This window comes from Pteropus alecto, unplaced genomic scaffold (genome assembly GCF_000325575.1).
Source record: "Pteropus alecto unplaced genomic scaffold, ASM32557v1 scaffold52, whole genome shotgun sequence".
Lineage (NCBI taxonomy): Eukaryota > Metazoa > Chordata > Mammalia > Chiroptera > Pteropodidae > Pteropus > Pteropus alecto.
In genome coordinates this window covers 4355787-4379792 of record NW_006433941.1, presented here as the reverse complement: position 1 = coordinate 4379792, position 24006 = coordinate 4355787, and the positions used below count along the sequence as shown (strand labels likewise).

Here is a 24006-nt window from a genome sequence, read left to right as displayed (position 1 = left end):
ATGGGCTCTTGTCTAAAAACCTGCTCTCCACCCTTGGTCTCCTCTCCACAGGGACTGTAAGACAAGCCCCCAGCTCTTGCTCTAGTGTCCAAGGAGTTGCAGCCTGCCCCCACCGTCCTGCTTTCTCCCTGTGTGCTTAGACCATCAGCTGTACCAAGCCCCTAACACTCCTCATGCATACACATTTTGTTCCCTCTGCCTGGAACGTCCTCCCTCTTGTTTCAGTAGGAAATCGTATCCGTCCTTCAGTGCCCAGCCCAGACAACCCTCTTCCTCTAGGAGACTTCTTTCTTCCCCATAGATTTCCCAGTAAGGCAGGCCTTAAGCTCCTCAAGCGCAAAAACATGTCATATTCAAGGTGTTCAGCCCCAGACCTGCCCCATGATGAAGGGATCTGAAGATCTGGACCACTGCCCCTGATAGAACTCTGCAGTGAAGGACCCAAGGACTTCGAGAGCTGAGGTTGGGGACCCTAGGGCAGAAGTAGGGTATGTAGAGGGCCTGGGTCCTGCCCAGCTGTATGGTCCTGAGATGGATGAGGATGTTACCTTCAGGGGAGGGTGGCTCCATAGCTCCTTGTTCCCTGGGTGGAGCTTAGATTAGAACCCAGGTTCCTAAGCCAGCATGGAGCCCTGTTCCTACCCCAGGAAATCTGCTTCCTCTACCCAGAGCGCCCTGGGGTGCCCCGCTGGAGATCACTGGCAGGCTGTGTCTATCAGCAACCTCCTCCAGGCTTTTGGGGGAAAGGAGGGGACCTTATCAGACCTTGGGGCAGCTGTGCTGTCTGCAACAGGTCATGGTCCCTGGGTGCTGCAGCCAAGATAGAGGAGGTTCAGGTAGTCTTGTTGGATGGACCTCCAGGGCCATTTCCCAGGCCACACAGGTGGCTCCAGGCTTTTGTCATTTGTGGAATCCCAGCTTTGACCCTTCTAGGCTAGGGGCCTCGAGCAAGTCATTGTTCTGCTCTGTAGTCTCAGTTTGGTTATCTCTAACGGGGTGATCTGCAGAGCCCGACTCCTAGGGTTACTTGAGGAAGGGCTGATGCAAGAATCTTGGGTATGCCCTGAGCAGGGCCTGCCTTCCCCAGTGTGGTGCAGGGAACAGTGCAGCATCTCTTGGCAGTGACTTGGAGGGATGCCTTTGCTGGGAACCCTTTTGAGAAGAGGCTGGGCTGCATTGAAGACCCAGTGCTGGCAGCTCCCATGTTTTTTGGCAGAGTATCAATAAGTGTTTTTGCTGAAAGGGGGAAAGGCTTTCTGATGTGAGACAAATTCTGGAAACACTGGGTAAGACAGAGCTGCATCTCATTCTTGACTATTGGACTTGACAGAGCCTTTGGGGTCCCACGGTACATTGTGGGGCCTGCCACTCTCAAGCCGCATGCTGCAGTTCCCAATTCCCCCTTTCCACTCCTCTCTCTTGGGCACTTGTGGTCACAGAGCTCAGCAAACAGAATAAGGGGGCCAGTTATTAGCTGCTGAAGGAATCCTAGGGTGCCAGCACCGAGCAGGAGCTTGGCACATTCCTGGTACTGCCTCGTTTAGGCTTTGACCCTGGACAAGTCACTTGGCTTCTCCAGGTTATAGCTTTAGTCTTCTCATCCAAACAGTTGATTCATTTAGTCAGCAGACGTGCCTGCCATGTGATGGCTGGTGCTGCCACAGGCTCTTCGGCACAGCAGAGACCAGGGTGTACCCAGTCCCTGAGGGGGCTGGCTGCCTGCGCATACATGCTCCTGGTGGCTGTGGTCTTCCAGCCCTTGGACTTGGGGATGGATGTTATTCTGACTCTAGCCACTGTTCCTCCTGCTCTCTCCCCAGGTGCAGCCACGGCTTCGGCCCCTGTCAACCCCTTCCAGGTGAACCAGCCCCAGCCGCTGACACTGAACCAGCTGCGGGGGAGTCCAGTACTGGGAACCAGCACGTCCTTTGGACCTGGCCCAAGTGTGGAGCCTGTGGCTATGGCCTCCATGACTTCCACAGCCTCACACCCAGTTCTAGGGCCCAGCAGTTCCTCCCTGACACCACTGGGCCCCACCCCAATGAACATGGTGGGCATTCCCCCATCAGCAGCTCAGGCCACTGGCACAACCAACCCTTTTCTTCTCTAGTGTCCGGGCCTGGGACCTGCTGCAGAGCGAATGCCCTGAGCACCTGTGCCTGAGGACACGGAGCAGGGACTCTCGTTTGTGGAATGGTGTCTAAGAGTTGGGGGTGGTGTTAGGGCTTTCTCGTTCTGGCTTCCTGATAGAAGGATCGTCTTTACAGCCTCGACCCTCAGATTTGAGTGGCAGCGGGCTTGCTGATACTGTAGACCCAGCACGTGGCTCTCCAAACCTTCCAGCAGCCCGCTTGCCCGTCCCCAGTCAGCGGTCCATGTCTTGGAAGCGCCCTGACCCAGCCTGGCTACCCTTACCACCTCCTCCCAACTGCAGGGTCCTGGTTCCTGTGGGGGTCAGCTGGTTCGCCAGGGCCTTGGATGAGGAAGTGGGAGTCCTGTGTTGCCCTTCCCCCTAGCCTCAGCCCAAGGGTCTCGGGGACACTGCCTTGTCCAGGATTTGGGATGACTGCTTCATCTTTGCCCTTCACCCCTAGCCCTAGTGACACCTCAGGCAGTCCCAGGTGTGGACGGAATGAAGTGCCGACTCCATTAGACACTGACCTTTTGGGGACGTGGTTGTGTGTATTATATTTTTCTTTGACTCGTGTGTGAGGTCAAAGTAAACACTACCACCGTGGAACAACTCTTGAATTAAATTCACTAGAGCAAGCTTTAAACTAATCTGAGCATAACCCTGCCACATGGCTCTATGCTTGTATACGTTTGCACATATTTTGTTTAGTACAGTTTCATATTTGAGTTTGCAGAATTATCTAATAGTCTTTTTTTGGCTAATATTTTTATAACGTGGTTCTTATTTAACTGTCTAGTTTTGATAGAATTTACCAGGTCTGGCTGAATTAAGATATTGACACATGTCATGTTAGTAGTTTAAATTCTCTTATTTATGGTTTTAACTCTGTAAGAAAATTTAAATAGGAAGAAACAAAAAATGCCTTATGGAAAAACTAAAGCAAATTCTTTATAGGAAAAAATATGGGAATTTGATTATACATAAAAGATGATGTTTATTTAAAAAAAACTACAACAGCAACAAAAAAACTCTTAGCCTCCAGTTGCCTTTTCCTTTCTTTAACTCCCTTTTTTGGTGAATTACCAACTGATTGACTTTCAGCCTTTTTGGCTAGATCCTAAGAGAGAGGCTATTTTTCTTACTGATATACCAACCTCAAGAAAGTTAAAGAAAAAAAGCTAATTTAATGTATGAATGTGTCTCACTAGTTTTTATCAGCTAATTTCTTTTTGCAACTGAAGGCATGCACAGATTAACAAGGACTTCGTTTACAATGGGAATCTGAAATGGAAGAGACATCTTGGACCTGTGTGTCTGTGATCTCTATCTTAATCCACACTCAGGGTAAAGATGGGGATAGTGTAGAGACGGCAGTTGTTTGTGGGGCAGTGGCACTTCTGTGCCTCTGGCTCCCTGGGGGTCTCATGGCTGAGAAGGGGTGAGGAACCAGGGCTGGCCCTGACCCATCCACCTGCTAACTCCAGACACACATTGCAGACTTAAAAATCATCATCTCTTATTTTGGAGAGGAACAAAAAAATCATTTTCTCACAGAATAGATTTTTAACAAACATGCACTAATATTACCTCCTCCCCACCTCCTTCCTTCCTCACCCTACCCACCACTACAAAAAAAAAAAAGTATTAAATCACTAATTAAAGACCAGAAACAACAACTCCCCAGGGGAAGGGACATTTCCCCCAAACCTTGTGTCTAGTCAGCTTGCCTCTCATTCCACCGTGGACTTCTCAACTCGTATCCCAAGGGCAGCTGACCACTGGGTGGTCCCTCTCGGGGAATGGGGCCTCTCCATTCCTCTCTCTGGCTTTAGGAGATCTGACCCTGAGCGTAGGAGACATGTAAAATGCCAGGAGGGCATGCAGGCTGATTCAGAACTATCTGCTCAGCCCCATCTCCTATTTCTTATTTCAAAGCACTCTCCCCTGTTTTCCCTGAGTTCATAACTCTGGCCCCAGGAGCCAGCTGCTTCTGCCAGAGCCGGAGACCTGGGGTTGAAATGTGGGCTCTGAAGGCTGTGTCTGGCCTCTTCCAGATTGGGGGCGGGTGAAGGCAGGCTGACTCTGGTAGGATATTTCCCCAGGGAGGTGCTTTAACTCAGACCATGCCACCCTGCCACCTCCCAGGTCATACTAAACTTGACTCCTTGGGTCGGTAATTCTTTTGTAACTGTCAGGAGTCCTTCCTGCCATGACTTTTGGGCCCCAGTATCACAGCTACCAGGCCACTGAGGCCCAAGAAGACCCCCCTCTCTGCCCCGCAGCACAGGCCTGTCCCCAGGCACCTTGTCCCTGTTGCCTGCTGCACTGATCATGAAGCCACCGGCCACTGCCATGTTGTACAGATGCCATCATGTCCCCTCCTGATGGCACCATGGTAGGAGGTGTCACCTAGCCATTTTCTCAGTCCCAGGGGCCAATGGCTGGTTTTGAACTTGTGTTGACTATTGATACTTATTTACTGTGTAAATATAATTTATCATTTGTATCATAATGTAGTCTCTATATGTGTCCTTCCCCCATCCCCATCTTTATCAATCCCATGACACAGGAGAGGGGTGGGCAGGCTATGGAGTTGGGTCCTGCCTGGAACCCAACTTAGCCTGTGGTTGATGAGGCCACTGACTTGGTCCTGGTGCACAAGTGAGCCTCTGAATGTCAGAGAAGGAGGGGCTGGTGGTCCGCAAGAGTGTGGAGGTGGAGGTACTGGCTGTAGTCCTTTACCCCTTGATATGTTCTCATCAGTGGGTACACTTCATTGCCTGTGTACTTTGGATTTACCCTATCCACAGATAAGGTAAGTGTACCCACTGCTTAGAATGATGTGTGATAGCCTGCTGGGCTCTGCTTCCTCTTCGGCGTCCATGCCACCAGAAGAGCTACTGGTTGAAAAGCTGCCTGGCCAACCTGTGCATTCTCAAGATAGCAGAGCTGCTGGTTCTTGCGTGGCTTCTGCAGCTTTATTGTGGCAATAACTGTCCCCTAGGAACCTGTGATCGGAGGAGGCCAGCAGCTGAAGGCCAGAAATTCCTTTGCAGGAAGAGGTGGGAGAGGTTCTGATTGTAGGAGAGTATATAGCAAAGGCAAAGATGGACAGAGACAAAGATGGAAAGGTGGTGAGGGAGGCAGGAGGCAGGCCAGCACCTTCTCTGCTCTAAACTCTGCTCTATGGCTGCCCTGCCCACCCATCTTCTTTCTGTGCTGAAGACCTGTCTTCCTGGTGCCCACTCAGGGAGCAGGACTTAGCAGGGGCCCAGGGAAGGTTTGCTAGAGCCTGGAGCAGCTGCGAGTCCACTCTCGGGACAGGTGAGGAATGCCTTAGGGATGCTCTAGGTTATGCCTTGCTGGGCAGCTCTCTAAGCAGTGACTGGGGGACTGCAACTGCTTTAATTTTGTGACACTGCCACCTTCAACATGCAGCCTTGAAAGTTGCCATGAAAGGGAACAAGTGAGCAAAGTGGTAGGTATAAGATTTCTTAGGGGCCAGACCTGGAAGTGCATGACTTCCTCCCTTGTCCAAATGCCAGAACTGGTCCCATGGTTCCATCTGGGCACAGGGAAATTAGGAAATGCAAGCTGCTTTGGGGGGATGGGAAATGGATTTGGTTAACACATGGCCAGTCTCTATCACAGATGTTCTTCTAGTCACCAAATATTTATTTCACTTTTTCCCACACATAAACCATATGCCTGCCCCCACCAAAGGAGACATCCTTGGGTCCTGTCCAGTCAGTCACTTACAGAATCATGAGAGAATAAATGGTCGTTACGGTACCAGGTTTTGAGGTTAGTTTGTTACACAGCAATAGATAACAGGAACACACACAAAATTCTCCCCTAGACATAAGCCTGCTTTATTTCTTTGCTGCCTTTTCCCCATTTCCCCCCCAACTTAATGGTAGCTACTGTGAAGCTATTTGGGATAATGGTGGGATGGCCATATTCTTAATCTGATATTTACCAAAAGGCTGAGTTACCTTCAAAATGAGTTTTACTAGGCCTTTATGGATTAAAGCATTCTCAATCTTATCCTTTCCCATATGAGTTCTAGAAAGTTTCCTTTTCTATCCTTTTGATGACAAACATTTTTGGATTATCTTTATTTCCTGTTCTTTATTTCCAGTTCTTTCGTGAGCTCACCTCTTTACTGTGGTAGCTTTCCACATGCAGCCAACAGTAGACAACATATACCACACCTCCTAGCAGCTATTCCTTTCCTCTGGAGCTGATGGTACATAGGTACATAGCCTGCCCCCCACCCAGGTCAGTAAGTGAATCACCTAAAGTTCTACACGTAATGTCCTGCTATCCAGTCTTTTATCTGTATTCTTCCTACCTGCCACCCAACCACTAATGCACAACCACTAATGCTGTTTATTTTATTTTGGTTATAGCAGAAGCTCACTTGTGATACCAATTTCTATATCAGAATAGAATAGGTTCCACGGAAACCCAAACTCTCTGTGGCTGAATGCAATAAGTTTCTCACAAAATGCCCAATGGGGGATGTCCTTGGCAGCTCCCTTATGATGTGCCATCTTCAACACCTGGCCTTAGGGGTGTTGTGGGAAAGGCAGATTAAGAAGGATTGCCTCATGGGAGGTTTTAAATGGGTCAGACCTCTGTGTGGTGGACATATTTCAACCTACATTTCCTTAGCCGGCTACTCACATGGACCCACTTAGATACAAGGGCCCTGAGAATGCAGTCTTCCTGTGAGCCCAGGAGAAAAAGGAAGTGGCCTGGTGACACACAGTTTTGTCATAGTGGAGGACAGAATGAACAACTGAGGGGTGGGCTTGGGGGCAGTAAGCCTTGACTGTTCATGTAGACAGTCACAGTTCCCCCCCACATCCCAATTCCCAGGCACAGACGCCCTCAACCTCCAAAGTTCCTAACTGTACTGTTGTGTTGGCTTGACTGGGAAGAGGCCAAGGGAGCTTTCGAGGTGATGGTGACATTCTACACCTTGATAGGGGCTTCAGCATACCTTTGTCAAAATTCAATGAATAGTACACTTAAGATTTATGCATTTCATTGTAGGTAAATGTTTCCTCAAAAGAAAAACCACCACCTAAAAACAAATATTAAACTCTAGTTAATGGTAAGCATGCTGAAATATTCAGGAGATGTACTGATGTTTGCAATTTATTTTGAAGTGCACTAAAAATAGGATGGCTTGAGCAGAGATGAAGAGTTGTGGTTATGTGAAAACACGAGGAAAATGGTCACGGTAGACTCTGGCGGTTGGCATATAGGTGTGCCCTGTGAAATTATTTCAACTTTTCTATGTTAAAAATTTTAATAATAAAATGTTGAAAAATAAATATAAGAGGGTGAACTACCATGTCAAAGGTGCTGACACACAGTACTACAACCTGAGACATGCACCTGGACTCAACAGGATAGTGGTTTCTGGGCAGTGACAGGCAAAAAGACCGATAGGCATAGGTGGAGGTGAGGAAGTGGACAGAAAATTCAACTGTTCATGGAGCTGCGGTAGAATGAGGCAGAGAAGTAGAGAAGCATGCACAGAGGTCCAGTGTTTTTTCTTTGTGTGATTGTTCTGTAATATAAGAGCACACATGGAGGCTGATGGAAATGATCCTGCAGAGGAGGAGAGCATATGGTGGGGAAAAGCTGTGGGAGTGTCACCTGTGAGAAGGCAGAGGGGCATGGGATCTCGTACACATGCAAGGCAGCCTCATGTAAGACCTTGGGCATCTCTGGAACAAATGTTGGTTGGTGCCAGATGTGATGGTGGGAATGTGAGGGAACTCTCTGGTCGTTTCCATGTTCTCATGAGCACTTCAGTTGAGGGGCCAAGGGGACTGGAGGTTTGAGAGGAGAAATGGTGTGAATGAGTTTTCTCAGAGACTACAAGAGAGAGTTAAGGAAATAAGGGGGAGTGCTTGGCAGTGTTGAGACCTGGCCAGGAACATAGCAGAGACAGCACTGTGACCAGCCCCTGGCCCTCAGGAGATGGCTAGATTTCCCCAGGGCTGAGGTTGGCCAGGTGAGGATAAAGCAAGGGACAGGGCACAAGAGCTATGGGTGAATTGAACGAAGAGAATGACTGAATTCTAAATTGGGCAGGGTAAAAAGGGCTGTTAGCCCAAAGTGGGTTGGTTGGTGGCTGGGAGGACCTGGATGAAATGCAGGACTGTTGGAGTGGGAACCACAGGAAAGAAACTGCATACAGAGAGGGAGTGGCTGGGGAAGGGACGCTTAGATGCACATTTTAGAGACATACAGTCATTGGTCACAAGAAACAGGCTCTGACCAAGGGAGTGGGCAGCTGTTGAGACGCACAGGTCAAGGTCATTGCACTGGAGCTAAGGAAGAAGCCAAGTTGTGGGAAAGATCATCCACATGGACAGTGATGTTGCCATGAACAGCTGGAGGAAAAGACAAGGTAGTCAAGTCTTTGATGGACATAGGAAGTGTGGTCTGATGGCCCAGGCATTGAGGGAGCTGGAATGGGGAAGGAGGAAGTGCTCATGGGGGGCAAACCCCATCTCCAGGGCCACGGTACGTGACATTTGGGAGTCTAAGAGGGCTGAAGGGAACAGTGTGGGTTTCAGTAGGGCCAGAGGTGGAGGGAACTTTCCAATCAGAGAAGTTAGAATCAGGAATTTTGCTGATGATAGATCACAAGTTCCAGAATGCAGTGAGTTGGGGGCAGAGGATGAGAGTGCCCTAAGCAGCTAAACTTATGGTGCTGAGAGAACAGATAAAAGGCAGAACAGGATCAGTCCTAGTAGTCTCTTAGATCAAGTTCCAATAACAGCCAGGACAGTGTGGGGCTGTAGTGGGGCTGACCAGGAGCCTGGGGCAGGCACTTTATGGCTTCCCTTAGATCCTGCTGAGGGTGGTGTGCAGGCTGGGGAGAATGGGCAAGCTCTGTGTCCCATCCCCAGAGGGTTCACCTGAAGCTACAGTGGGGAATGGGACAATAGAAGTTTGCTGCCTTTGCCAGGCCCAGGGTGTGTGCAGGGAGAAGGTAAGGCGGCCTTGCCTTGGGCTGAGGGCTGGGTGAGACAGTAACTCCACCATAGTGCCATGGGACCTGTGTGCTGAGAGTGCTCAACCCAGAGTTCAGGGTGCTGGGCCACGAGGCTCGTCTTTCTCTCCTGCCATGAGACTTGCCAGAAACCTGGAATTCTAGTAGCTTCCCCGGATGGGAGGTTTTTAGCCTGTCCTCTGGGCTTTGCTCAGGGACAGGCAGAGGGCTGGCTGGGGGCCTCCCCATTCCAGCTTCTCCTAACAGGATATTATTCTTGCCAAAGGAGGCTGGCGATCATGGAGCATGGATGGCGTGACAAGTGCTTACATCCTCCAGGCAGTGTCAGAGAGTAGCAGTGTGAGAAAAGGTCCTGGCCTAGCTCAGGAAAGGCTTCAGGCTGGGTGGTAGCCCGCTCCAATGGGGGAGGTGCTAAAGGGGAGAGAAGACAGCCCCAGGCCTGGGATCTGTGAGAAAGCAACTTTTATTTTATAAAAATACGGCCCCCCCCACCCCACACACACAAAACTGCACTTCAGTCAGGTAGATAGATCAGTGGCCAACCCTTGGCATTATGGGGAGCCACCTCGCTTGCACAGCTGGTCAGACAGTCTCACTGGGCAGTGGAGGGGTTGCTGCCTTCACAGGGGGAGGCCCTGGGGTGGGCTGGGCCCCGAGACACCCCGTGTATCCAGAGGCCCAGTGTCATAGCCCAGCTTCCTCATGTCCTTGGTCACCACATTGAAGAGGAGAGTGACAAAGCCCTGGGAGCGGACACGGGTCACTGGAGACAGAAGGGAGTGTCAGAAACAAACAGAGGCAGAAACAGAGCCAGCTCTGGGAATTTCAGTCTTAGTGTTCTCTCCTATAAAATGGGGACAACAGTGCCTGGCCCGTACTCCTCACTGGGAGGCGAAGGGGCTGTAGTGGAGACAGAAAGACATGACAGACCCTACATGCTCCACCCAGACCTGTGTCTGGGAAAAGCTATGGGAGAATTCCTGGGCCCTGCTCCTGCGGCCCCAGTGTCTGTATGCCTGGCAGGCCCTGGCACCCACCCCGTCTGTTTCCAGGGGGCCCACCTAGTCCCCCCTAGGCTCCAACCTGCCTGTGGGGTGGGAGGTGGGGTTGGGGGAATCAAGCTTTACCTTCTCGGCCTTCACCCTGAGCCACCACCTTGGGGTCTGTGTACTCAGGCCGCCGTCCCATGAACCAGCTGGGAAGATAGGAGAACACCAGGTAAGGCCCTGGCCCAGATACCCCACAGACAGACACTAGACGTGGGCTGTCTCCTTGCCTCAGAAACCAGCAGTCCTCCCCCAGGGCCAGCTCTAGGCAGAAGCTTGCCACACCACCCTCCCTTGGCCTGTCTGAAAGGCAAGGCTAAGCGCTACAGTGGTGGCAGTCATGGAGACCTGGTGGGGCTTCCATCAGGCCTGCAGGACTGCAGCCCCTCTCCTTAGCTGGACACCAGCTTTCCTATCAGTCACCCCATGATTCACTGGGGATGAAAGCTGAGGGAGATTTGGGGCTGGCGTGCCGGGGGCACATCCTGAACCCAGGTGGAAATTCTGAAAAGGTGACAACAATTGAAATTGGGGAGCGGTGGGAGACCCGGGGCCAGTGTGACCCCACTCCATCCTCCCTGGGAAGGAAGGTCCTATCCCAGAGTCTGGCAAAAAAATAGGGGCCAGACCTGGACTTTCCACTGTCCTCTTAATAGTGTGAAATCCAGGACAAGTCACTTACCATCTATGAACCCCAATATTTTCAACTGTAATAGGGATAACAATGGTACCTACTTCATGGGGCTCTGAGGTGAAGGCACTCTGTCAACTGCCATAGAACCTTACAATCTATGATTCTTGCCCTGGGATACACCAAAGATATACTTGCTCTGCACTGACAAACACTATCATCTAACTCCAGTTACCCTGGTAAGGGGCACAGCACTCAGCAGCAGTGCCCTGACACCCCAATGTCTACCTGACCCTCCAAGAGTCTACAGAGGCTAAGAGAAAACTAGAGACTTGCCCAAGGCCACAGTAGGGGGTAGTGAAGCAAGACATCACTGGGGCCTCTGAACTGTCCCCGCCCTCCTGGCTCCAGGCTCCCTGCCACCCTAGCCAGGGCAGCTCCTTCCGGAGCAGCAGCCTCGCCTCTGACACACCCACTAAGCCGGAAACAAACACGGTGCACTATTCCCGGCTGGGTGGGTCAGGCAGACACGGGCTTAGTCCCAGAGCCACCTCAGAGCCACCTCTCTCCAGTTGCTTTGGGGACCATCTAGGCAATGCAGGTGCCTGGGCAACCTCGGGGCTTCCCATATGGAAGGAGAGAGGCACTATGAGCCTCAGAGGTAGGTACCTGTGTCCTGGAGAGGCCCATCTTCTGCAGCCTCCCAGGACAGCAGCTGACCTGAAGGTCTCCCTCTGGCCCAGCACACCTTGACATGTTGGACCCCCTTCAAGGAGGGCACCAGTACCCACCCGTCTGCCAGCTGCCACTGCTGGACAAAATGGAGCAATCGCCCAGTCCACAGGCTGTGTGAAGATGCAGTGAGGAGCTCAGACTCCCAGTCCCTATGAAGGGTACTGGGAGACAGACGGGGAACCCAGGTTCCAGCCAGGGCTGGATGGATGAGTCACTGACTCTTTGTACCTCAGTTTCTCCATCTGAGGAGTGGGGTTCTAACAGCACCCATCTCACAGGTTGCTATGAGGACTGAGGGAAGCAGCCCTCATGAACCCTGGCACACCCCAAGACATAGAGTGACTACAGCCACTGCATTTTTCTCTCCTGAGGTCAGCGAGGGTTGTTTGCTTGTGGACTGGGGTAAGAGAGAAGAGGCAGACTATTCAGAAGACAGTGTTCCAGGCAAGAGCCCAATACAGGCAAGGACCCAGCAGGCAGGGGAGAGGTGAGCGGAGGAGAGGGCATGAGACCAGTGGGGCAGAGAATGCAGGGGCTGGGCCTGGAAGCCTTCTTGTTGAAGTTAATCCTAAACACAGAGAGAGATGCCTAAGTAGTTTCTAAAGTTGTGTTTTAGAAAAATCTTTTTTTGTTGTTACGTGAAGACTAGATTGGAGGTGCTGTTGTAGACTGAATATTGTTCCCAGAGACATCAGGTCCTAGTCCCTAGAACCTGTGAATGTGACCTTATTTGGAAAAAGGATCTTTGCACATGTGATTAAAGTGAGGATATTAACTTGGGAAGATGAGCCTGGATTATCCAGGTGGGCCTCAAATGCCATCACAAGTATCCCTATGAGAGGTAGAGGGAGACCTGATAAACACAAGGGAGGCCATGTAATCACAGAGGCAGCAACTGGAGTGATGCAGCCAAGGAGGGCTACAGCGACCAGAAGCTGGAAGAGGTGAGGACAGATATTCCCCTAGAGCCTAAGGGCGGGATGGGGGTACGCAGCCCTGCTGACACCTTGATTACAGCCCAGCAATTCTGACTTTGGACTTTGGCCTTCGGAACTGTCAGAAAATAAATTGTTGTTTTAAGCCATCAAGTTTGTGGTAATTTGTTACAGTGGTCACAGGAAACTAACGTGGGCCAAAAGTGGAAATGGGCAGGCCAGTTAGGCTGAAGAAAGGAGGCACTGGGGAGGCAGTGGGAGAGCAGAGAAGGAAGCGCTCACTGTAAGATGCTTGAGACAGAGGGAAGGAGGGAGGGATCGAGATGACCCCAGGTCCCTAACCTGAGCAAAGTGGGGCTGCTGGAGCCAGTTACTCAGTGGCCTCCCTGGACCCCCTTGTCAGGGAAGATTTTGTCGCTCAAACTGCCTTCACTAATCAGACCTTTCCCCAGTTTCTATAATCCAAGCGCATACAGCCAGGTGAGAGCCCCTGCAAAGGGCAGGAGATGGCCCCCTGCACTGAGGCACTGGCAAAAACCACGATTGCTTTGAAAACTCTGAGGTCTAATTTCTTTAGCAACAGAACCATTTCCTCAGTGAGATCTCACATGGAGGCCTAAATTCTTTCAGAGCTGTGGGATGTGCAGCAGCAAAAATGCTCCAGCCAGGATGGCCGTGTGGACTCTGATAGCCCTTAACCTTCCTTGCTTCCACTGACAGGCACTGCTCCACTCCTCCCACCACTGCTCCCAGAGGGGCTAGCAGGCAAATTCTACCCTCCCCAGGCCGTAGAACTCAGTGAGGCTTCCTTGGTTTAGGCCCAATGCCGCCCCTCTGCTGAGGTCTCACCCTGATACTGACCAGGTAGGTCTGCAAGGGGCTGCTTGCCAGCTGCCACCCTGGAACACAAGTGGTCCTCCATTTTCCCCTTGTCCTGGCTGTGAACAGAAGGCCCAGGGCCCATTCCTTGCTCACCTGCTGGGAAGCAGTGGTGGCTTATAGCTGAGCTGGCTGAACTGATGGAAGCTTCCGTTCCCAACCCTCAGTCAGTCAGCCAGGGCCCAGCTGGCCCTCCTGCTCCTACTTGGATGTGGTGAGGGGCAACAGGCCTGTGGCTCAGTCTTCCCTGTCATCTCGCCACAAGCGCTCCCTGTAGGCCCTGTATCCTGGTCCCCCTGCTTCCTTGCCATCTCCCAATACCCCCCACATTCCCCTGGGCTTGCCACTTGCAAGCCACATCCACCTCCTGGCTGCTCCTAACAGGCTAAGTTCACATTCTCCTCAGGGCCTTGCACATGCTATTCCTTGTGCCTGAAACACTCTTCTCCCAGATCTCCCATTGCTGTTCTAGCTTTAGTCTCTGCTCAGATGTCACTTCCTCACAGAGGCTCTTAAGTGTGAGGGAATTGAGCAATTGATAGAAGTTAACTATTATGATTATTCTTACTGTTTTACATTGTTTGGCTCTTACTGCTGTATCCACTCATATCCTACCATTTTAATGTCGCATTATGTCATGAGCATTTTCCCATCTGACAACAGTTTTTCCTCTGTTCTATCTGACACCAAGACTTTAACAGGGCACAGAGTAAAAGTGCACCTTATGCTGCTGAGCAGTGAAGAGTGGCTGAAGGGAGCCTGGTAGCCCTTCGCAACTCCACAGAACTCATTTCCTTTTATCCCCCAAAGCTGGAGCAGCTTGAAGATCTGGTGAGGTTACCTGGCACAAGTGAGGAGTAAATGTGACATCCCTCCCTCCACTCCAACTACCTAGGCCAGAAGGAGGGATTTGGGGTGACATGTCGAGAACTCACCTTGTAAACTTTTGCAGCTTAGATGTAGATTCTGGGACAAACATGGGGATGGTCCTTTTGTGCCTGTAACAGATATTTTTACAGACAGATATGATGAGTAACAGAAAAGTGATGGAGCTTTCCGAGTCTCCAGTGAACAGGAGCATGCACAGAACGGGTACTGCCCAGTCAAAGCCAAGGCCGACCAGTTTAGCCTGCACTCACCGAGTCTGCTGGGCCTGGGCTTGGCACTAAGTGCTGGGAGGGTGAGATGGACACAGCAGGCCGGGCCCAGCTTCATAGCTCAGACTCTTGGGAGAGTTTTGTTTCTTTTAAGGTGTCAGAAGTAGGTCCTGGCACCCACTGTGCCCTTCAGAGAGCCCTTGTCTTTTTCCAAATGTCCAAATGCTCCACCATCTTCAAGGCTCAGCTTAGATGCCCTTCCTCCAGGAAGCCCCTGACAAATCCCTGACTTTACCCCGACTGTGGTCACTTGCTCCAGTCCAGTCTCATCCTCAGAGCCTGGAGTCCCACTGCTCCTCTCCTTGTTCCTTCCTCCTCTCCACACTCCCTCCCTTGGCATCATGCACTTTCTGATTCAACAATACTCAGAGCATTCAATACATTGCTGTTCTTGCTTCTCCCTCTGCTTTCTCTAGATGGATTCCCGTCCTTCAAGGCCAGCTGACCCAGGACCTCCTTTATGCCCCAGAATACCATGTTTGTACCCTGTCGACTGTGCTTACTGTCTCTTTGTGTTCACTACTCTGGGGGCTTCTGAGGGCGGGGTCCACGTGGTCACACATGTGTTTGGCACACCTGTGCTCTCTGATGCCAGCAGAGCTGGGCAAAGAAAGAACATTGCTAAGGATTTGCAGGACACTGAGGGAGGGAAGAGATGAAGTAATGAGTCTGAACTCCAGACTCTAACTGCCCAGGACACTCTAGTGGGCCCACCCCCTCTCAGGATGCCCCAGTGTTCCCTGTTGAGTCCTCTAGCACTCCTTCCCACCCCACCTGGTGTTTGGGAGGCAGCATGAACCTCACCCACTTAAGTCTCCTACCAGATATGGGCTGCACCCTCACCACCCACGCTGAGCAGCCCAGGTCCTTGGGCATCCCAGCATATTCCTGGCCTAGAAGTGAAGTCTGTCCCGGGGCCCTAAGCCAGCATGGCCCAGTGAGGAACTGGCTGTGGCCCAGGGAGCAGGTCAGAATAAGGACCTACCTGCCAGGTGAGAAAGGCACATGCACTGCCCCATAGCCTCGGACCACGTCGTTCCCAAACACATCTGGTCCATACACGCTGAGTACAATCTGTGGCCCTGCGGAAGAATAAGGCAGGGATCAGCATGTGGGCAACCTGGAGAAGGTAATGGGCAGAGAGGGAGGAGGGCGCTCAAAGCCCTAGGGGCAGGGGCTTAATGGAGGGCAGGTGGGGACATGGGACTCCTCCCATCCCCCAGCCCCCGCACCAAGGGCTTCTACCAACCCAGAATCCAGAGAGGTGGGCGGGGAGAGGACCAGAACCTGCTGGCCAAGCCTCTTATTTGGCCTGGATACCTGGGAGTCACAGAGTCAGGATGCTGCCCCAATTCTGTCATTGGACAAACAGAGGAAATACCTCCAGAGGCTCTGTTCAAGGCATGGGACCCATCTGTGAACTGTGCCAAGGGCCTGCTCTTGGGAGCTTCCTTTCTGATGGAAGCCATAACACTCAAGTTCTTAACACATGGCTCATGGGCCAGAGAGGCGTTGGTTTTGGGGTGTCTGTGGGAGAAGACAGAGAGAAAGCAAAGGCCTTCCATGCACCTTCCTTTAAAATGTTAACAATCACACCTGTTCCCTGTTCACATCAAGGCATTTCGGGTTCTTTCATCCCCATCAATATTTGTCCTCTGGTTGCAGGAAAGATCATTGCCTAGGTGACAGGTGAGGTGGTGAGGCCCAGGGAGGGCCAGGAGCCAGCATGCCAGGCTCTGATCCTGCAGCCACTTGCACTGGCCTCAGTCAACTACCTCGCCTCTCTGCTCCTCAGTTACCTCATATCTAAGACATTTGGAATAGGGCCTGACGCAGAATAAATGCTCAATAAGTGTTAGGACACATGGATACTCTGGTTTTGCCCATTTTTTTAAAAAAACAATATAAATGGAATCATATAGTAAATATATTTTTGTATCTAGCTTCTTTGAGTCAACATGTTTGTGAGATTCATTCACATTGTTTCACATACAAAGGTTTGCTTGTTTTCAGTGCTGGACCACATCTGACCTCTGGATAGACCACAGGGACCTGGCTGACAGACACATGGGTTGTTGCTCCTTTGAGGCTCTCACAGATGGTGAGGACAGGAGCATTCTGCTACTCTTGTACAAGCTCTTGTCATGCACGTGCACATTTCTGTTGGGCATACATCCAAGAAGGGAATTGCCCAGGGTATGCATATGTTGTCTTAAAAGATAACACCAACCTTGTGTTTCCAAAAGGGTGGTATCTCCCACACTCCAACCAGTGTTAGATCTGAGTCCCCACTCCTCTACATCCTCACCAAAGCTTGGTGCTCTCAATCTAATTTGAGTTATTCCAGGGGGTGAATAGGGCAGTTCACTTTAGTTTCAATTTGCATTTTCTGTGATTGTTACTATTCTTTACTAAAGTTGAGACCTTGTCCTGTTTCTTGGTCACTTGGAGGTCCACTCTTGTGAAGTGACTGCACAAGTCTCTTGCTCTCTTTTCTATGGGATGGTCTTTCTCATGGATTTGTAGTATGTGTGAATCTTGTGACTTGTCTTTTCACTGTTAATGTCTTCTGATGAATAGTCCTTAATTTTAAGTCAAATATATGAAGCTTCTTTAAAGTCTTCCCTTACCCTGATTATCATGGCTCTAGACTTCCATGCTCACTCTTCTTGAAGCTTTATTATTTTGCTCTTCACATTTATATACCCATTTAGAATTGACCTGTGTATGGGTGACATGTAGCAGGGATCAGGTTTCATTTTTTTCCCTGTGTGTGTGCAATTGTCCCAGCACCATTTATCAAAAAGACCCTCTTTTCCCTATTGCTCGGCAGTGCCCCTTTGTCACCAAGCAACTGTCTACACAGGCTTAGGTCTGTTTGGGGCTCTCTGTGGATCGGCTTGTTTATCCTTGTGCCAAAGCTACACTGTCTTAGTTACTGTGCTTTATAATTAAAGTTCAATACCTGGCAAAACAAGTTATATTTTGATATTATTATAAAGAATTTATTTTTAAAATATTTTATATTTTTGTACAGAATATTCTATTTACTCTTATACAGAAAGCAACTGATTTTTGTATATGAATCTTTTATCTGGCATTCATGTCAACGTATTAATTCTAATAATTTATCTGCAGGTTATTCTGGAAATTTTACATAATCATGTCACCTGTAAATAATGAGTTTTGTTCTTCCTTTCTAATTCTTATACCTTTTATTTGTACAGTAGTGGTGGTGATAATAAGCATCCTGATCTCAGAAGGAAATCTTTCAACAGTTCACTAAAAAAAGTGATGTTTGCTCTAAGTTTTTTGTAGATAAACTTTATTGAATTAAGGAAGTTTCCTTCTATTTCTAGTTTGCTAAGTGTTTATCATGAATGAATGTTGAATTTTATCACATTGTTTTCATTTATGGGAATGATCATGACTTTTCTTTTTAATATGGTAAATCACATTGGCTGAATTTAGATGCTATACAAACTTTGTATTTCTGAAATAAACACTACTTGCTCTTGATGTATTATTATTTTTGTATCCTCCTAGATATAGTTTGCAAATATTTTGTTTGGGAGTTTTGCAACCATATTCAGGGTCTGGAATGGTCAGCTGGGCTACAATTTCTCTAAGGGTCTACCTCCACTTCTCCCTCACTCTCAGGGCACAGCTCTTTAAGGTCTTGCCTAAGTTGCAAAGATTTACCTGAGCCGCTCCCCGCCCCCATTCCCTTCTAGTGTTCTGAACACCAATACTTGTGCTGAACCCGGAGAGGCTGTTAAAAGTCTTGCCCCTCCTCTTAGTCACCTCTATTGGACCGATTTTCCTGAATTGGTTTCTCCTGGATCCTGGCCTGGTAAATCACTACTTTGCTAGCTCTCTGATACCTTCAGGTAGTCATTTTTGTTTTTGTCTTTTAACATTTTATTTGCCTCTCCTAGCTGTCCTCAGTAGGAGGAGGTTGGTCATTATCTAGTGCCCTGTTCCAGGAAGGCTATGGAAGGTTCTTACTCCTGGCAGATGCCATCGGGATGGCAGTTCCTGCCCAGGAAGACAGCCAGAGAAGCCCTGCTCCAGGCACTCTGCACTCAGTAAGCCTCCGCTTACTGGCCACATGAAGCAGAAAGGCCTGGACTATGAAATCAGATGGTCCTGAAATCAAATCCATTCTCAGCTATTAGGTATAAAGGTGAAGGCAACTGATGGCTTTTTTGAGTCTCAGTTTCCTAATACAGGAAAAGAAATGGAGAAATCTACTCACTAGATAGGATTAGGGAGCTTGGACAAGCCCATACAGAAAGAGTATTCATAGCTCCTATGGTGCTAACCCCAGGCTTCGCACACAGTAGGCACTTACTGAGAGTAAACAATAACAACCAGACAAGGCAGAAAGGAAATACTGCAAGCAAGAAAGACTTTGGGAAGGAGGTCAGAAGTAGGATGTGGGAACGGTATCCTAGGCAGGGGGAATGGCATGAACAATGGCTCAAAAGAAGGAATGTTAGGGACTTGCATAGAAGGAGCAGGTGGTTCGGGTTTGGCTGGAACAAAATCTGTGATGGAAAGTTGAGACATTAGGATCAGCTCTCCAGATCACTGCAGCCCTGGACACCAGGCTCTGCCCTTCATGGGCATGGAGCTATTTATTCAAAGCTTCAGGCTGGTGCCTCAGCTGATCCACTCTGACCTTCCAAAGGTCAACTGCACAGCATGGAGATGAACTGGGGTAGGAGGAGGAAGAAGTGGAGAGAAATGGCCAGGTGGTGAGACATTACAAGGCTGGTGTAAAGGCCCAGATGGTAGGCAACGAAGACCTGAGTGCAGATGGTGGTGGGCAGCATGAGGCCAAGACTGACATGGGGTGCCACCTCCTCCCCATCCCTGCGGGGCCCCTGCAAACTCACAGCCATAGGGGTTGGTGCTTTTAAAGGTGACGTCAATGGGGAAGTTCCACACCAGTGCTTGCCGCATATCTTGGCTCTTGGATGTGATCTGTGAGATCCCCTCCTCCAGACCCTGTGAGGACAGTGACACTGACAGCTAGGATCTAAGCTCCAGGCTGCCATGCTTTCCCCTTACGTTGGTGGGCAGTTGGGAGGGCTGTTTTATTCATTACTTTCTGCCAAGACACTAACTTCCAAACAAAGTGAACTAAGAGATACCAGAGCAGCTCTTAGGTCTTTAATGTTTTAATTCATTAGAGATTGGCACCCTCAAGAGCCAACTTCTACCTGTATACGAGGTTTCGTCCCTTCTTGCCTTACTGAAGGAAATGGCTCCAGTAGGTTGTTACTCTCTTCTATAGCACCAGTTTTACCCAGATCCTTCCCTTTCAGCATGCATGTGGTGTTATTTTCTCTATCACAATTCTCTCTTGACTCCTTCCATGCATCCATCCATGCCTGCTTCCCTTTAGAGCAAAGCTCCTTGAAAGTTGTCGATACTCACTGGCTCCAATTCCTTCTTTGTTTTTCTTTCATGAACCCACTCCAAGCTGACTCCCGGTCCCCAGTCTACCAAAGTGTTTCTGTAAATAACACCAGTGACCTCAGCATTGCTATATTCTATGGCTACTTCTCTGTTCTCATTTTACTGACACAGCTGATCACTTCCTGACACCCTTCCTCCATTTAGTGTTTTGGGAAACCTCACGGCTTTGGGTCTTTCCTCTTCCTGGTGACTTTCGGTCCATAGCTCTTGCACATCCTGTTTCATGTGGAAGCTCTGAGGCTCAGTTTTTGGATGCTTCTTTATCTGTACTTGGGATCTCATAGGTCCCTGGGCTTTCAATGTGGTCTATGTTGACAATTCCCAAACCTGTACCTTTAGCCTGGTCCTCACCTCTGAACTCTAGATCTGCATTATTATGTCTGCACTGCCGACTCCACATCTTCACTTGGATATCTAGTGGGAATCGCAACCGTAACACATGCCAGGCCGAGCTCTGGAGAGTTCTCCCAAATCTGCTCTATCCACAGTCTTCCCATTGAATAGCAGCCCTGCTTCCAAGTGCTCAGGCTAAAAAGCTTGGCATTATTCTTAAATCCTCTTCTTTCAGGCCCCACATCTATCCAATAAAAAAAGTTGTTGGCTCCATCTTCAAAATATACTTGAAATTCAACCACTTCTCACCATCCCACTGCTGTACCTTGCCAGCACTGCCATTTTCTCCCATTTGTTGACTGTAATCGCTGATGGTCTTCCTGCTTTGGCCCTGCTCCTCCACCCGCTGCCCTGTCTAATCTGAACAAAGAAGCCAGAGGATCTTTTAAAAACACAAGTCAGATTACATTTTCTCTGTTGAAACTCTCTGAGGGAGTCTCATCTCACACCCAGTAAAGGTCATGGTCCTTATTCTGACCTACCACACCCTCTAAGATCTGCCCATGACCTCCCTACTTCATCTCCAACCACTCTTCTTGCTCACTCTGTTCACCAGCCACACTAGCCTCCCCGCTGTTCCTCAAACATGCCAGGCACACTCCTGCCTCAAGGCCCTTGCACTCTCTGCTCCTTCTACCTGGCAGGTTCTTTCCACGGATTTTCACATGGTTTGTTCTCTCACTTCCTTCAGGTCTTCACTCAAAAGTTACCTTCTCAGTGAGGACTTCCCTGATCACTATATCCAGATTCCAACTACTGTAAGGATTAAACCAGAGCTCTGTAAACAGTAAAATGTGATGCAGGCCCAAGTCGTCATCACAGTCCCTCTCCTGGTGGAGACAGACCGTTCCTTGGGAAGTCTTAAAAGGAGAGCTCCTGAGTCTTCCCCATGGGCTGAGGAGAGGCCAAACAATGAAGGGACTGGCACAGCGCGTCTACAGCTCAGCTGCTTCTGGGATGGCTCTCTGGGGCCTGCCTGCGCTGCCCATATATTTCTGTTTGCTGCCATGTGCAAGCTTCCAGGATAGGGTATGAATGAGCGCAGCCTTGTGGGATGGATCAGTGAGCGCAATGGTATCTCATTCTCCACTCCAGATTTATCAGGAACAAACTCATGTTTGGGTCCCCCCTGAACTCAGTGTCTACCTTTCACATGGTTCTGAGCTGGGAGGGTAAGGGGTATGATGGACACCTTCAGAAACCCCAATAGTCACCAAGGCTGTAAGAGAAGCCTAAGAGTCCAGCTTACCGCTGTGGGGGCCCAGTCCTGGCCATACACAAAGCAGTACTTGCAGTAGAGATCATCATACTCAGGAAACTGTGGAAACAAGCACACACAGGATCTGTTTATGGGGACTCATGCTGAGGCTAACATGTTGGCTAGGCAGGGGCAGCCAACAATAATTTTAAACATGAGAACCTGGGCTGGTATTTAAGCAACAGTCAGGGATGTGGACATGAAGTTCAACGCTGGGGCTCGAGACGTGGGAGTCCAAGGTAGAGTCTTGAGCTGCTACTGCCTCTGGGCCTTTGCTTAAGCTCTGCCTTTTGTCTGACATGCCCTTCCCATTCCTTTATCTGGCAAACTCCTGCTCATCCTTCAAAACTTACCCTTCAGGGAGCCTACCCTAACTTCCAAGCTGTTTTAAGGGCCACTTCCTGGTCCTTCAGTCCCTGGTGCTTCCCTCCACCAGAGCATTTGCTTGTCAACCCCATTAGACTGTGAGCAAGTAACACCTTTCTGTGTCCCTAGCACCTGGCACAGGGGTAGGCACAGAGGAGGTCTAAGGTAATGGTGCTCAAGTGAAAGATGTGAGAACCCCAGGGTGCTATCAGGACACAGAGCATATGCAAGGCTGGAGCTGAAAGCCTGAAGAGTAGGAGGAGTCTAGAGTGGGGGGAGATGGGGGGATAGGGAGGTAGGGCAGAGTGGAAGCAGGGTGGGTGCTGAGAGTACATATATGTGATGCAGCCAGCTGGGAGCCCCTTATGGGAAAGAAAAGAAGGGAAGATGGTCTCCGGCACTAGGCTAAGGGGGAGGTGGACAGAGTGGGTACACGAGGGAGCATCCCTGATGAAACAGGAAGGCAAGAAGACACCTACTAAGAATCAGGCCCTGGCAGATTTACCTAAACCATCTCAGTTAATCCTCACAATAATATAACAATAAACACTATCTCCAAATGCCTGGAAAGGCAGTGCAGCAAAGCTTTGGCGTCAGAAAGATCTGGGTTCAAATTCCAGCTTTTACATTTCCTTTGGGCAAGTTTTCCCACCTGTCAAATGGGGATGTGAGTAATATCTACTTCACAGGGTTGTTGTGAGGACAGAATGAGCACCGAGTTTGGCACATAACGAATACTTGGTAAACTTTAAGGAAAAATTTATATTGTTTACATATGTACATATACGTAAATAAAATGATTCTTATAAAGTGTAAGGGGGATGGAGAGTAGCGTCAGCCCTTGCGTCTGACAGACACACCTTCCCCGGATCATTCCAGGTCACCACCATCGTTGCCTCAGATTAACCAAATCATCTCCATTCAAACCCAAGTTCAAGGATCTGAGAGTTCAGAGTGCGAAGCACTTACTGCGCAGACGCCTCGGGGTCCATCACTGAGAGGATGAGGCCCAGGGTGCCCGCCCCACTTCCACTCCTTTGGTTAAACACCGGTTAGGCTCCCTGTGATTCAACAAAGTGCGCGCGATCCGAGTCCGGGGCCACAGGGTTGGCCAAGCGTGACCTCGGTACTAGCTCAATCTCTCGAGGTCTATTTCCACGTCCGCACATTGGGGTTGAGGATTCCCAGCAACTTCGCGCCAAGCCCTCCCCCGCCTTCACTGAGGAATGACATGCCTCTTCGGGGCTACGCAGCGGGTCCCCGGGGAAGCCTGGGGTGCAAGCCCAGCGGGGTCTACGGCCGCTCACCTGGGCGCTCTCCACCTGCCCGTTGACCATGAGTAGGAAGACGCTGGGGCCCGCGGCCGCCATGGCAGGGGGCACAAGAAAACTACCCAGGTTGCGCGCGCGATTGCTAAGAGGCGCCAGGGTTGCCCTGGAAACAGACGGCATGGCGCGCGGGACATGTTTCTTGGAAGCTGGATCTTCGCGAAGTCGGGTGTACGTAGGCGACGGTGCGCAGGCGCAGCCAGCGTCCCCTGCCCTCTCGGAGAATGCTGGGAGAATCCATGCGAGGCCCCGAGCGGGAGTGTGGAAGTGGGGTTGGCAACCCAGCCCAACGCCTGATCCGGTTACGTCAGCGGGAGTTTGTGTCCTTTAGAACTCAGACCTGCCCCGCCGCAAGCGCTGAGGCACACTCCCGACTCAGGCCCTTCGTAAGCCAAGTGGTACAGTTGGCCCTCGGCCACGAGATGTCGCTATGGTGTTACCTCGAGGACGCGACGGGGACCCCCTGGAGGGAGGACCGCGAACACAAGATGAAAGCGCGGAGGCTGGGGGCTCAGGTGAGGATCTCTGCTGCCTGAGTTCTGAAGCAGCTCCGTCGTCGGGACAAGGGAGTGCTCCTTTGAGGCATTCGAGACTGTCGTCTCGAAAAAGTTTATT

At 50.1% G+C, this 24006-nt stretch overlaps 2 protein-coding genes across 6 annotated transcripts in view; one reads left to right on the top strand and one right to left on the bottom strand.

The window, feature by feature from the left end:
- Positions 1-4646, top strand: part of EPN2 (epsin 2) — a 55924-nt gene extending 51278 nt beyond the window's left edge. For all 4 annotated transcript variants that reach the window (XM_006908423.2, XM_025044339.1, XM_015586667.2 and 1 more), the window contains one exon: positions 1821-4646. In XM_006908423.2, coding sequence (XP_006908485.1) covers positions 1821-2110 — 290 coding nt within the window. In that variant the 3' untranslated portion in view covers positions 2111-4646. The remainder of the gene's footprint in view (positions 1-1820) is intronic.
- B9D1 (B9 domain containing 1) overlaps positions 1-23553 on the bottom strand; it is a 45757-nt gene extending 22204 nt beyond the window's left edge. The window contains exons 1-7 of one of the 2 annotated variants that reach the window (XM_006908422.3): positions 23371-23553; positions 21689-21757; positions 19461-19572; positions 15545-15641; positions 14338-14400; positions 10304-10371; positions 9622-9939 (exon numbers count right to left, since the gene is read on the bottom strand). In XM_006908422.3, coding sequence (XP_006908484.1) covers positions 9797-9939; positions 10304-10371; positions 14338-14400; positions 15545-15641; positions 19461-19572; positions 21689-21757; positions 23371-23514 — 696 coding nt within the window. In that variant the 5' untranslated portion in view covers positions 23515-23553 and the 3' untranslated portion in view covers positions 9622-9796. Of the gene's footprint in view, positions 1-9621; positions 9940-10303; positions 10372-14337; positions 14401-15544; positions 15642-19460; positions 19573-21688; positions 21758-23370 lie in introns of those variants that run through there. The other variant, XM_015586668.2, reaches the window with a different exon arrangement.
- Positions 23554-24006: the final 453 nt, after the last annotated feature.